The sequence below is a fragment of the Cyprinodon tularosa genome, unplaced genomic scaffold (genome assembly GCF_016077235.1).
Source record: "Cyprinodon tularosa strain WSP-4 unplaced genomic scaffold, ASM1607723v1 ctg98, whole genome shotgun sequence".
Taxonomy (NCBI): Eukaryota; Metazoa; Chordata; class Actinopteri; order Cyprinodontiformes; family Cyprinodontidae; genus Cyprinodon; species Cyprinodon tularosa.
In genome coordinates this window covers 1,544,473-1,559,848 of record NW_024039762.1, presented here as the reverse complement: position 1 = coordinate 1,559,848, position 15,376 = coordinate 1,544,473, and the positions used below count along the sequence as shown (strand labels likewise).

At 39.0% G+C, this 15,376-nt stretch overlaps 1 protein-coding gene across 1 annotated transcript; it reads left to right on the top strand.

Annotated features, from left to right (window-relative positions):
• The first annotated feature begins 5,177 nt into the window (after positions 1-5,177).
• sox4b (SRY-box transcription factor 4b) lies at positions 5,178-9,422 on the top strand. Its single transcript, XM_038275804.1, has one exon. The coding sequence runs from the start codon at positions 5,710-5,712 to the stop codon at positions 6,937-6,939; it is 1,230 nt and encodes a 409-aa protein (XP_038131732.1). The 5' UTR covers positions 5,178-5,709; the 3' UTR covers positions 6,940-9,422.
• Positions 9,423-15,376: the final 5,954 nt, after the last annotated feature.

The following is a 15,376-nucleotide window of genomic DNA, read 5'->3' as shown; positions in this document are numbered from 1 at the left end:
TTATTAAACCCTTGTTTATCTCATTTACAGGAAGCAGAGACCTACAATCTAATAATTTATCACAATTGAAACATGTAGATTTCCAAAAGCATGGGCACATTTACCCGTTAAGACTACTTATTCCACAATAAATACAGAGGCTTCCCTATTATTAAATGAGAAATAATCAGAGGTATTGCAGATGGTAACTTTTTTCAATTTCACTAAACATATAAAAGCTTCATAAACAACTGAAATGTTTCTCACCTCTTTAAATTGCAATTTAAAGGCAGTGTATTCCCAATAGTTCCTGGTCTGCGTTCATAATACCTCCACTTTACAGAAGAAGAGTCTGGCCTTAAGCATTGCATTTTAATTGCAATAAAGGTCAACCGTTGCCTCGGATGAGCAAATGGTTGGAAATGATCTTAACTGTTTATATCACTACAGGCTTTAGTTTCAAGCCTGATTTATTTATTTTTTTGTTAACTTTCATGGACCTTATTTAAAATATTTTTCTTCCCTTGCAGCCAACTGCATAGTGTAAACATGTCAGGATTTAACCCTTTGTTTAGTAAAACTTCATCCAGCAAGCCGCTTCGATCCGTTATGAAAGATCAGCACGTTTATAATGAATGTACCACTGCTAAAGATTCAAAGTTCGAATCGGCTAAACTCTAAGTAGTGTTTGTGACAGCTGGTCAGTACACACCTTCATTAATATTTAAATATGGGAAGAATTTAAGTTTTCATGAAACCGACTAGATGTACTCCGAGTGGGTGGCGCACCATATGGTGTCAGTGTTCTGAATAACAGATGACCTCAGATCGGATTTATCTGCGGTGCAAGAAGGGGGAGAGAAAAGAAAAGGGAGATGGGGGTGATTTGGCAGCATTCCTCATCTAGCATTGATGCCAATAAAGCAAACTGGTCTAAACTGAGCAGAGTTGTATAGAGACTTTTTGCAGCCCTCCAGTCCATAGGAAATCTTTTTAGAGTGATATATTAAGATTTTGCTATACTTTCATGATGCATTATTGTTTGCCCATACGGCTCATTTCACTTTGGTCAACTTTGGCAAATTTAAACATAGTAGTGAAGAGTGGTCAAGTCTGAAGGTGGAAGACATGAATAAAATATGAAACATTTTTCAGCTGGTTCTTGCTTTAACAAGATCCCATATGATCGTTTCATATAATTTTATTCCAAAGATGCATTAAAATAAAGCTACAGTATATTCACAGCCTGACGCACAACTCAAATTTCATATCTTCTTTTAATTCTTTATTACGTCTGATTCAATTTTATACCTACATGATGAGTTATATTTTGAATCTAATAACAAGTCAGGGGAAAGGCTCAGGGAAGCTGTGAGAAAGAGCAAGATAAGGAACAAATATAAAGAAAGTTTGAGGCTGGCAGGAGGGGGCAGGGGGGTTGGGGGGCACAAAAAGAACACCTGTTGAGATTAGGGTTGGCACGCGACCCACTCCAGCTCGCGTGGCAGCTGTACCTCACGGAAACAATGGCGGTAAAAGAATGAGACGGAGAAAGAGAGGGGGAAAGTTTGAATGCTCTGCTTATCCTTTCAGCCCGCATGCGTGTGTGTGTGTGCTTGTGTGTATGTATTTGCGTAACTAGGTGTGTGTGTGACTCATTCTAAAGTGTACACAGAAAAATAGAAAGAGATGAGGAGAGGGAGGGAGAGCTGCAGAGAGAGCAAAAGAGACAGAGAAGTCTGCCAAGAGACAAACTGTGAAGCCAAAACTAGGTGAAAGGTCCTATTTATTTGGGATTTAGAATAGAATAGGATAAAATAGAATATGACCTAAAAGGCCTACCAGCTGTCCAGTTGGGTGCTGCAGGTTTACATGAGTTCAACAGAAGTAGTCTAAGAGTAAGTTTTGGAAAGATTGTCCATCTTGTACAGTCCAACATTTTAAAAACTGAAAACAAACTATTCAGTCTGACTGATTGAACAAAAGTGTAAAGCATTTAATGTTTAAAGGTAGAACCACTAAAGAGTTTCAGCTGTAATAGCAATTTATGAGGGTAGCATATTTTGACCTGAATACAAAAGTACACCACACTTTTCAGACTCTTATCTGTAGTTTTTTGTATAACCCTGAAACCCCCAAAAAACTATGTAACCTCTTTCTTCAACTTTACAAATATGCATGGGCGGTTTTAAACGAAGGCCAGTGACCCTATAAAATTAGCCTTGACCCCTGTAACGAAGACATAATAACGATTCAATTTCTTATAATATGCTCTGGCACAGACGCTGTAACTTATTGGTCCATTACAACTAATTGTATTTGTTACGTATCCAGTTTTGCTTTAATAATTCAAGTTCAATTTTTGCTCTTTATTGAGACAGGATCACAGATTTCATCTGCTAGATCAGGTTTCTGTAACCTGCAGTTCTAGAACCACAAGTGTTTTTTTTTAATGTGTGGATTACTTTAAATAAATAAATAAATTATTTCCTTTTTAAAATTATGTTGCATTCCTATGTTCTGTGATATTATGACAAAACAATGGCCTCCCCCTGCAACTACACCACTGCAACTATACACTACATTATGTTGGTGTATTATGTTAACACCCAATAAAATCCATTCGAACTTTTGTGGTTTTTAAGATGACATAACTGAAGAGAATTCAGAAAGGCACTGTGTATAACTAGTTGTGAGCATTATTGAAAAAGAAAAAAACACGATAGTGAACCTCAACTATCTAAAAACAGCTAGATTTTTAAAATCAATTTAATTATCGCTTTATTCAGTGAAGTACTTTTCAAAAATACTAAGTAAAGCAGAAACTAAAGCAACAATCTTATTATAGTTTTAAGGGGCAATTTTTAAAAACAATTTTACCCTGCCTTACCTTTCTATTATGTAATTACTCTGTATGGAATCTCCATCTTTTCTGTTCTCTTTCCATGTTTAACAAAGAAAAGTGTGTGATATACCACAACCTGCCTCCATTTTCGCCATAAAAAATCCACAGTTTTGCTGCAAATAAAGTATTATGATATCAAGCACTACACATTATGATTCCAGATCAAAAGGTACATGTCATCTACTGCAAGAAGTCTGTTAAATAATATCATTTCCATGGAGTGACATAAAAAAACAAACAAACTGTTTAAGATTACGGGCATTATCATGTTACTTCACCAGAACACATTACCACTAAACTATGTTTTCTTTTTCTACAAGTTCAATGGAAATTTGTATGTAAAGCACCCCTTCTTCAGCCCCTCCACTTCTATAGGACTCACTTATATGAAATGATTTCCTGCATTTCCTTATTTAATTGGCATTGCACAGCAGTGCAAGATTGCAAGTTAACGTTCTTATTTCCATTGCAGTTCTGCTCCATGAACACACAAATTGGAGCCCAATTACCCGTCGTTTTCCTTGGATGCACTGCAGATATGAGGCCATATTGAGCATAATTGCATCCAGTGAAATGCATCCAGTATATTGTTATTTTTTCTTACTGACTTCCCAGTTGGGGTTCAAGTCAGCTGTGCCTTACTTTTTACTAATAAACAGGAAATCTTACCATCGCTTTTGTCTTTCTATTTTATGGGTTAATCATATCTTTATTTCTAACTTACATCAGTTGTTCTTCAAAGCAGAGACGTATGTGGTAGTCCGTCTCCAGAAATCATTAAAAGTGAGTGTTTAGAATCAAAAGCTGATTAGACTAGAAGAAAACTGCTGTCATTTTGAAGTTAATTTCACTTGTTACATCCCCACCTTAGCTTGGAGCAACTAACCTCTTTTCCTGCCCAGCAGTTTTGCTTGGATGCTGCTCTGTTGTACAGAGGCATTATGTAACTCACCCCTGCTAACTGTTCTCGTTGCCCTGGCTTGATCTCTTTTTTTTTACCCTCCACTAAACTCCGCAGCAAAGCCATGAATGGTGAGCGCTTTTTGGCTCTGCGACGCCATCTAGCGGAATTTCTGCAAAGCAATGTGCACAATGCTCTTTCATTTCATTTCTTTGCAGAGCAACGAATTATGAAATAAATATGAGGATTATAACTACTATTTTATTGGGAAAAAACATGTGTTTCTTTTAAATTATTCCTTATATTAAGGTGGGATATTGCTTCAAAAGGCAGATTATAGTAAAACATTTTATTATTACTGTTTAAATGAAACCTATAACCTGATAAACTGATTGTTGACCCAGACTTTACAGCTTCATAAACCACCAGGTTTAATAAAATTTTTTGAAACTTTGTACACAACTTCAAACTCAGCTGTGTGGCAACTTGTGCGCAATTTCTTCTGCGCATAAGAGCGCCTTCCCACACCTGCTCTTGTTTTTATCTCTTCACGGGAAAGTGATCTCCTCTAGCAGTTTCGAGCTGTGCGGATGTTGTGCAGCCTGGTTCCCCTCTCTACCCTTTTTTCTTCTGCTCTGTCTATTTGGTCTGATGTGGTTTGCTGGAGAGGGGCTGGTTATGTGACAGAAAAAAAAGCCCGCCCAGTCCCGCCTTGGAAGGAAAGAGAGAGGGGAGGGCTTCAAACCCTTTAGGCATGTAAGCTTGCAGACTTCTTTAAAAGCAGCCTGACGATCATGAAGACATTTTCCTGTTTGTGTGCCAATGGGCAAGAGAAACTCAACTGTTGAGCTCTGTCTTGTTTACAGTATGTGGATTAGTTATGCGCACCTGCAGGTGACAATAATTATAATAGTTGATCATCAACAAACAGCAGCAATAATAACAATGACGCCATATATTTACTTTATCAGTAGGATTTGGTTGCTTTTAACGCTCTTTAGGTTTTAGTCATTATTAGGCTACCGGTATATGACATCTCTATTTACCACCTTCCTGTATTTATACGTGAAAAATAAATGCTGCTTTTAACAGAGCAAAAGGATAATTGATTTCCCATATAGCAGAGCTTCTATATGTTAATGATAGACACATGCTAGTGGAAAAGGGGGTTCATAACATTATAAAAAGGAAGAAAAAAAATTCAAGTTTCTTGTATTCTGGAATGAGGTCAGACACGAGGCTTCTCATTGCACGCGCTGATTATTATTAGACTCCTTTTGGAGCCAATCAGGTGCGGCTGGGGGCGTGGCCTCTGTTCAGCAGCGTAGTGACAAGGTCTGATTGGTGGATTTTTATCGCTGTTGTATCAGAGAGGAATAAATGCAGGCAAAGGGGGGCAGTAGTCTGAAGGGGTGCTTGAAACAGCGACTGTTAGTCTTTGCAGATGGGAGGCAGGGGAGTGTGAGTTGCTCTAGCTTTTATTTTTTATTTTAAACCCTGCTTCTTTCCCCTATCGCAGCATGCAAGGTTTTTGACTCTTGGAGTAGATGCAGAGAAAAAGCACTGACTTTTACACATTATATACTTGGGAGCCCTTTGTAAGTGACTGAGTGCATGTGTGGGCACTCTGCATCTATAGACTGTGTTCAGTGATCACAAAGACTGTGTGGATTTTTTTAAAACACCATCAGAAACTGGAAATTAAACTTTTTCTTATGTATGTAGCCTTTTTAGGCAATTCTGGACTCTGTTTTCAACTATCCTGCGCATCTCAGGAGTGAATAACTGTGCAGTGTTTGCACTCAGCTCAAACTGTCAGAGTGGGAGAAAAGAGCTGAGTTTGCTTTTAAGTGAACCAGAGGAACCCAGAGGAGAGAGGGGGAGAAAGAGCAAGCATCCCCGCTCTCCCTTTAAACCGGACAGCATGGTGCAGAAAATGAGCCACGGTGAAAGCACCGCTGAGGCACTGTCCTTCTTTAGCGGGGACTCAGGCTCCGACTCCGGGGCGTGCATGGAGCTCGACCCGGCCGTCTCTCCTCTCTCCCCGACGGGCTCCGCAGCCTCCTCCACTGCCGGCGAGAAGCTGGGAGACAACCCGGCGTGGTGCAAAACTCCCAGCGGTCACATCAAGAGACCCATGAATGCCTTCATGGTGTGGTCGCAGATAGAGAGGAGAAAGATCATGGAGCAGTCCCCGGACATGCACAACGCAGAGATCTCCAAGCGGCTGGGGAAGCGCTGGAAGTTGCTGAGAGACAGCGACAAGATCCCCTTCATCAGGGAGGCAGAGCGGCTCCGACTCAAGCACATGGCGGACTATCCCGACTACAAATACCGGCCGAGAAAGAAGGTCAAGTCGAGCGCATCTAAGCCTGGCAGCGAGAGAGGAGAAAAAGTTCCCAGTAGCTCTAACATCACCAGCACTAAGACGTCTTCTTCTGCGAGGAAGAGCGGATCCAAATCACCGAGCAGCAGCAACAAACCCCAAAAAACACTTTCCGGGAGCAGCAGTAGCACCAAAGCTTCACTCTTTGCCTCTGAGCAGCCGGCGGAGCTCCTCCATAACTCCCTCTACAAGTCCAAGTCGGTCTCCTCGGCAGCTAAGCAGATCCCAGACGCCAAGAAGCCCAAGAGGGTTTACGTTTTCGGAAACGGCGCGGCGAGTTTGAGCGTCAGCCCCACGTCCTCCGTGGTGGTTCCCGCCAGCCCGACGCTCAGCAGCTCGGCGGACTCCAGCGACCCGCTCAGCCTCTACGAGGACGGCGGCAGAGAAGGAGCCGACTCCCCCGGCGGCAGCAGCAGCTACGGCGGAGCTTCGGAGCGCCGCAGCGCGCGCACATACAGCAGAAGCCGACGGGCTTCCTCTCCGACACCCTCCGGCTCCCAGTCCTCCGTCTCCTCCTCCTCGTCTTCTTCAGAGGACGAGGAGTTCGAGGACGAGCTGCTGGACGTCAACCCGAGCCCGAGCTTCGACAGCATGTCGCTGGGGAGCTTCGGCTCCTCGGTGCTGGACAGGGACTTAGATGGGAACGGCGAGTCCGCCTGCGGGGGGTCCCACTTCGAGTTCCCCGATTACTGCACGCCCGAAGTCAGCGAGATGATCTCTGGAGACTGGCTGGAGTCCACCATCTCCAACCTGGTGTTCACATACTGAGCAGAGGCAGAGGAGCTCCGGCTTATTGCTCGCTTTCACTACCCTGGAAAACTTCCCTCTGAAGTGAATACTTTGCCTTTTCTTTCTGGACTTCACTTCGGATGCCTGGACTGGGGGAGTTTTTGCCGAAACAAGAGTTTTCCTGGCAGCTCAGTCCTGGACTGTTTTGAACTGAATAACTTAACTGTGATTGATTTGCACGTTTTGCGGTCCGCCGTAACCTAATCAATGTCGATGAATTTTTGAGAAGGTGGAGAGAAAAAAAGGGACATTTTCACAACTTTTTAAAACCAATCGCCAAGTGAATTTCACCACTAAAAAAATAAAATAAACAAACAAAAGGTACAGACTAGGACTGCCGCGCGACAGTTTTTTATTGTATCACCAAGAGGCTTTTTTAAAAATGAAACCGAGGTGGGTTGATGTTTTTTTTTTTTTTTTTATGTATTTTCTCAAGAAACAAACAACAACAAAAAACGTGTTAAGCATGATAGCCTACTTTGTTCCTATATCTTGTCCTGAGATTTTCTGTGCGACTGTTCAAGCAGTTTGTTAACTAGTATTAGGGGTATTTAACAGGATCTAGGTGGCGCTCGCTTTGGTTCTACTTTTTTATATATATATATAAAAAACTGATATAATCACCAGCTCACTTCAGGACACAAACACAACTTCAAGTCTGTTTTTTTTCTCTATATGTATCAGGACCAAAATTCTATAATGTTAATTTCCAGATTATAGCTATAGAGAAACCATCTTTCTTTTTTTTGTACATGTATTCAGATGCCATTTTTATATGGGGAGGGGGGGTTGTATTTATATACTGGGCCAAGCATCTTTCATTTTGTTATTTCTTGTACACATGATCCTGTCAGTGTCTATGTCTGTCACATTTCCTTCTCAGGCGAAGGGCTAGAGTTTTAAAGAACACACAACTTTTTAAGTTCCATTTTTATATTTAAATGTACACATTTTTGGACACTTAAAAGAGAGGAAACAGGTTGATTATTTTCTCAGTGTATTTTTGTACAAATCTATATTGAACACGGGGGTGTCTGTAGCCTAACTAACACAGCTGTATTGGATTTCCTTGTTTTTTTTAATGCCCTCACAAGGCTGGTTTTTTTATGCTGCCTTCAAGTGCTTATGGTAAGCTCGTTACTTAAGGCTCTTGCTTTAGTAGGTTAGATCAAGCATTAGAGCTAACTCTTTTATAACACTGGTGCCTATTTTTTGCTTATTCTTCTAAAATGAAAGGCACCCTGACACTTTTTGACAGAACATATATATTAATGTAAATCAGGTGGCCTGGCCTTATTTATCCCTTATTTCACACACACATACACACACCAAAAACCAAGAGCACTCCTAAGTCTTCTTTGATGTCAAACTCTTAAACATCTGCAGCACAGACGTGACACACTTTAAGTGATTAGAACATAATTGAGATTTTTCAGACAGCACTTGAAAGCAGCACCAGTCTCAACCCCCTTTTCCAACGTTTACAGTATCAGACTGCAGGCCCTTTTTTCCCCCCTTTTTTATTTTAAAGACGCAGGAGTATGTTTTTTAGAGCCTCTTCCTGTGGGACCATGTGGTTTAAACAATAGCAGCATCATAAAAAGCAGCCACTTGTTTTTTTTTAAATGTTATTATTTTATTTTTTCATCTTGTGTCCAACATCTTGAAGATTGTAGCTTTAAATTTGACTCTGTTTCTTGATGTTTTCTCTCACTGATGTCACATCTTGCCAATCGACCATTGGATTGAGGCGGGCTGCCCCATATTACAAGAAAACAAAGATGACAACATCAAGCATATTCAAATTTCCGAACTGAGTTGCGCAACACTTTCTCGTACTGCGTTTCTCATTGTATTTGAATATATAATCTTTTCTACTTGTCAGCTAACTACTAGCTAATAATTGTTTTAGTATCTTTATGGCATGGTGAATAGCATTTGTATTTCCGATTCAGGTTATTATTAGCTGTTGTGTTTTTTCAGAAAAAAAGAACGTTGAGGAGAAAAAGAGGAAAAAACAATGAACTTGATCTTTGTATATTTGACTGTACCATAAAGCAAAAAGATTGTGTGTTTATGTACGTCGTTGCTATCGAGGACAGGCACTGTTTAGAACTGCTATCTTTTACACATCCTTACTTACATTTAAGGTGGTCAGTTCAGACTGTTTTTTTTTTGTTTCGTTTTTTTTATAAATATATAAATATATGAAAACATTTTTAAATATATTAACTTTATTTTTCATCCATCCTGTGCAATATGCTGTGTAGATTTATCATTTATTGTCTTTAATCATGCCATAAACAAAGAAGCCACCCCTTTTTTTCTGATTTAAAAAAAAAGGGGGGTAGGTTGACTCATGCCAGCTAAATTTTGTCCATTCACTGCCTGTCAGATTGTTGATACAAACTTGTGTACAGAACTTTTTCAAGGAAGGAAATAAATATCAGCTGGAACTGAAACTCCTGAGCTCTTTTTGTTTTCTGTTGTGTGCATTTTTATTGCCAATTGCAGCACAAAGTAGTTCAACTGTTACGTGCATAAGGCACCAACATTTTAGTTTTATGCATTTTGACACTCGTTTACAAAACTCCAAAAAGAGCAATTTCAAATGCAAACATCTTTAAACGGCAGCATGCTTTTTTGGCAGATATTTTATCTTTTAATTTTGCTGGGTAAACAAAGACAGCTGATAGTAAGGCTCAGTGTTTGGATTAGGCTTAAGTGCTTTAAACTGCCAATAAGAAATTATCCAAGCAATGATTGAAAACTGCTTTAAAAAAGCCATTTCTGTTTGTTTTGGGGGTATGCTCCAAAACAAAATGTCACTCATAACATCAACTCTGAGGGGAAATAGACTGAATTAAGAGCAAAAGAAGAGCATAAACATATTATTTTAATAAATACTTGATACTTATTAAGATTCATGACAAGTTTACAGTTTTTGTGGGTAAAACTCAACTACACACCAATTCCCCACACATGGAATCAGTTCATGTAATAATCTCCAAAGGTTGCTGTTTTTATTGGTGCCAAACATGTAGATAAAAAAAGCCTTTCATATGCTAAATTAGCACATACAACAGAATACAGGTCTTTAAATGCTTTACATCTGAAAGTTATCATTTAAAGTGTCTAAAAAGGATTGTGTCATGCGATGGTACGGCATGCTGATCGCAGACCTACATCTCCCATGCCAGTGATTACATCACAGCACAACGTAACTCAGCTTAGGGGTTTTACAAAGAAAAAAAGAAATAAACAACTATCTGGTTCAATAAAATGTGCGACACTTATTTTTGACATCAATGAAGTAAAATTCTAAACATGTAAAATTGATCTGCAGCTCAAGGCGTTGCAAATTATGTACAGTGATGCAGGAAACTGTGGTGCTACTGTGTAAAAGCAGAAAATGGGCTGGTGTCACATGTTTTGAAGAGAATATGTTTGTTGTTTCCCTTCCCAACACCACATGACTGTATAAAGTACTTAATTTCTTAGATTTTCACAGTGTGTGAAGTAGCAGTCCATTAAAAGTGTCTCAATAATTTCAATATATATTTTCTAAAGGCTAAAAAATACATGAGAAAAATTTGGAGTCATAATAAAAATGCTTATTAAAATGTTTGGGCTGAAAGACGTAATTCCACCTTTGAAATTCACCACGTAGCAAATTAGATCAGGTTTATTTCTAATTGCTTAAGCAGGAGAAATTCTATTCTGTGTCATCAAAGCTTGCCATGCTGGGGTCTAGACAGTTCTGTCTCCCCTTCCCCCTCTCCCAGACAGGGTCTTATTGGGCGGAGGGGGATGGGCATCTGCAGCAGCAGTCTGCCAAGGGCCCTCCAGCACTGCTGACAAGCATGCCTGTCTGTCTGCTGCCAGTGTGTTAATGTGTGAGCATATATGAGCTTTGCATGACATGCATGACACAGTATGTCTGGTTTTATAGAGCAGAATATGCAGATTGAGGGAAACCTTGTTTCTATTTTTTACAAGATATAGATGCACCAATCAAGCTTTCCTGACCACTATTGTGAGACCTGCTGATCTTAAAATGTTATCCAAAGACTATATTCTAAAAAATGAAAACAAAACAAATACATGCTCCATCTTTGATGGAGATTGGTTTGAATGAGCAGGAAATACAGAAAGGTTATTGGCTTTTATGCATCAAAGATGGCCAATCTTTTCCTGCTTTATTTTATTCTATTCTATTTAGAAAAATATTCATGTTATAGGGTGTCATTTTATTCTTCAACAGCTTTGCTAATTATCTTTTGATAATTTTGGATTGTGAGTCAGTAATATGATAATATTATAATCATATCCTGCTTATTTATAATCAGTCTTGTGTTATTAGCAGATTTTTATTCATACTGTCTGTATAACTGATAATTTACTCATAAAATAAGATGACATCATTTTTTTGTGTAATCTTTCCGAGAAGATCTAAATGCAACCCTGTGTGCTGAGGTCCTTCCAGCTTAAAGGGACCGTTTGCTATGCCGTCTGGTTGGGCCAGAGTATGAAAAAGCAGGACAAGCTGCTGGTTTAATCAGTAGTATAGTTGATTCAGCCTGGAAGGGATATGAGCGAGGTATGACTGCCTCTCTCAGTCTGAATGTCAGTTCTTTGGTAAACATGGAGGGCGCTCAATGGTGCAGAGTTGTGGGTGTTTCCTCTTACTGCTTTTTTTGTCTCAGGTTTATGCTGATGTATTTATCTTTAATTGCACCTTATCTTTAACATATTCTACGTTTTTCATTGTTTTACAAATAGTCTTGACCTTGTTTTTGTTTTTTTGTAAAAGATGCCTAACAATAATTTACTGTAACATAGGAGGAGGGTTGCTGCTGCCCTCAGTTTGTAAGTCTCTAAGTGACTGATTCTGTATAGGTGTTTTTGCAGGCTGACATTCACGCAGAAAAAAACATCACAAATATAACACAAGCCGCTGTTTTTCAAAAGCATACAATGAGGCTAAAATCCATTACCAAACACATGGTTGGAAATGAGTGTTAAAACCTACGTATCACTGCCTGCACTTGTAAAGGTATCATACGTCTTTGTCTGCCAGTATTTTTGTCTTCCTCTGGGGCATGGGATTATATCAGCGAGTGCAGAAGAAAAGATTTACAACTGGGAAATCAGAGACAAACCTGTGACATCTTTTCTTACAGCTGCTTGTTTCTCCATATTTCTCTACTGTATTTCCCTGCTGGTGTGGTGTATGTAATAAAATAAAGCCATTCCTGCTACTTTACCACCAATATGCATGTTAACATCAACATTCTAAGCATATATGTTAAAGAGGTGGTTGGATTATTTTCACTTTCAATTTTGTTGAACACTCTGAATGTGTGGATGGCTCAAGCAATTTAAGTAAGATATTCTTAAGTCATCAGTTTTGATCAGTCATCTATAAAAAAAAAAAAAAACATTCTCTGAGCAGGAATTGAACTCTAAATCAAATGCTATAAGTGTGTACCTCTTCGAATGGAAGAATATTATTATTTTTTATTATTAAAAAGAACTCCTCAGTTATTCAAATCATTTAAAAACCTTTCCTACTAATAAAACTGCATATATTGACAATTCCACGGCTAAATTTAGAAGGATAAAAGATTATAAAATAAAGTGTTTGCCCCCTTAAAGAAATACTTTGTTGAAGCAGCTTTTGGTTTAATTTCAGCATTTATTGTCCTTTGCTAGGAACCTTTTAGAAACTCAAACCTCTGTCTCAAAGTGTTTATCCAGTCAAACATGTTTTTTTTCCAGACTGAAACCTGGACTAAACCCATTTCAAAACCTATGAAGTTATTATGTCACAGTGATGCTGAAAACGTAAGTCCGCTTTTCCTTTTAGCTTCGCTGACACCTTTAGGGCTGGTTCCAAAACTGAGTGGTTCAAGGAAATAATCAACTTAGCTTATATTGATAAAAAAAATAAATGAATAATTTTATCTGAAGAAAACTAACCATGAAGGCCTTAAAATAACCTGGCTTCTGATCAAGCAATACCTTAAAAAAACATAGACCTAACCAAAACATTTGAATTTGTCCTCAGTGTGTCTGTGCATGTGTGTTTTATATAATATTATCTAAATGGCTGATTGGTGTTGTCTTACACATTGCATAAATCAAGCAGCATCAATAAATTATATGCAAAATACATTAAATCCATGTACATATAACACTTTTGAAGAGATTTTTAATTGAATAGTAAGTTTAAAATTAAATCTTAATCAATTTGGGTATTTTACATTGAGCTTAGACACATTCAAAGTGGAAGACTCACCCAAGTGGCACCTGCATTCAATTATATTATCATGCGCCTCTAAACCAGCCAATCATTGCACTCCCTCGTCCGTTTTCAGGTAACCATCCCATTAGGTTCTGCTTAAAGCTCTATAACAACCTGGTTTTCAGCTGAGCTTTGACCCCTACCCCATCTCCATCATGCTCTCAAGATCCATCCATCTTTCTTCTCCTCTGGCCTCCACTCCATCAGGAGGCCGGGGGCAGAAATCTCTAATCCTAGTCACACAATGGTTATCCAAGCTCGATGCCATTCGCAGCTTCCATGTCTTCTACCAGGGTCCGAGTGCCAAAGAACTGTTAGATTCATCAATAGATCTCTCTAGCTGCTGTTTTTCTTTGTGAGTTAGTCGTTCTACAGTAGGTTGAAATGCTGTTTCAGTGGAAAATTAATACAGATCTTTATAACTGCTTTCAATTGAACTTACAGGTCTCCAACTTGTTGTTTCTACTCTGCTGAACATATTTGAGGCAAGGTAAGTTAATTTATGCAACATATTTCAGTAACAAGACAATTCAAAGTGTTGTACATGAACAAAAATTAAGAAAAAAAAACACATAGAAGAAAGTACATAAAGGCAGAGAATATTAGAAATACAAAACTAAACTAAAATTGTCTTGGTTTACAGTTTTATAATAGTCAAAAGGAAACTTTAAAGAAATTAATTCTTAACCAGAAAGCCGCTTCTCTACGTCCTCTTTCCCACTGATCGTCACTTGGCTCCCCTCCCATTATCAAAAAAAGCTGGGTCTGACTCCCCACTGGCAAGCTGCGCGTCCTCTGTCCCTACACCGCTGAGTGTCCAGTGACGCCATCACGCTGGGTTAGTATTGATGATGTCACCAGTGTGACAGGACAGTAAACAACGGAGAGCAACATGGAAGGAAGCCAGGGTGTAATAAGTGTGCGTTATTGTTTCACTCTTTTGTCTCTCTGAATTTCTCTGACCATTCCCGTACACTCAGTCAGTGTAGGGACTTCAGAACTGGTGTAATGTACATTATTTTCTGTTTTAGTGAGGACATGGGCAGCAGCATTCTGGATCAGCTGCAGCTGAATTTAGACTTGTAAGTGACTACTGACTTTCCCTTTGTTTTATAGATATGACCACTGCTAAATGACTGATGTGACTTTTTTCATCAGTTTCAATGTGTTGAAGGGAGCGTTTGTATTCCTAAAAACAAGCAAACTCTTGTTCATTGGTGGTATTTGTAAACCTTGAGCTTTTTTACATTATGGTAGAATCATGAACTTTAGTGTATTTTCTTGGGACTTTATCTGATAGATCACATACAGGTGCTGGTCATAAAATTAGAATATCATGAAAAAGTAGATTGATTTCAGTAATTCCATTTAAAAAGTGAAACTTGTATATTATATTCATACATTACATACAAACTCATATATTTCAGATGTTTATTTTGTTTAATTTTGATGATTACAAATGACAACAAATGAAAATCTCAAATTCATCATATCAGAAAATTAGAATATTACTGAAGACCAATAAAAACAAAGGATTTATAGAAATGTTGGCCAACTGAAAAGTATGAACATGAAAAGTATGAGCATGTACAGCACTCAGTATTTAGTTGGGCCTCCTTTGGCCTGTATTACTGCAGCAATGCGGCGTGGCATGGAGTCGATCAGTCTGTGGCACTGCTCAGGTGTTATGATAGCCCAGGTTGCTCTAATAGTGGCTTTTAGCTCTTCTGAATTGTTGGGTCTGGTGTATTGCATCTTCTTCTTCACAATACCCCATAGATTTTCTATGGGGTTAAGGTCAGGAGAGTTTGCTGGCCAATTAAGAACAGGGATACCATGGTCCTTCAACCAGGTACTGGTAGCTTTGGCACTGTGTGCAGGTGCCAAGTCCTGTTGGAAAATGAAATCTGCATCTCCAAAAAGTTGGTCAGCTGCAGGAAGCATGAAGTGCTCTAAAACTTCCTGGTATGTGGCTGCGTTGACCCTGGACCTCAGAAAACACAATGGACCAACACCAGCAGATGACATGGCACCCCAAACCATCACTGACTGTGGAAACTTTACACTGGACTTCAAGCAACGTGGATGAAGTGCCTCTCTTCTTTTCCT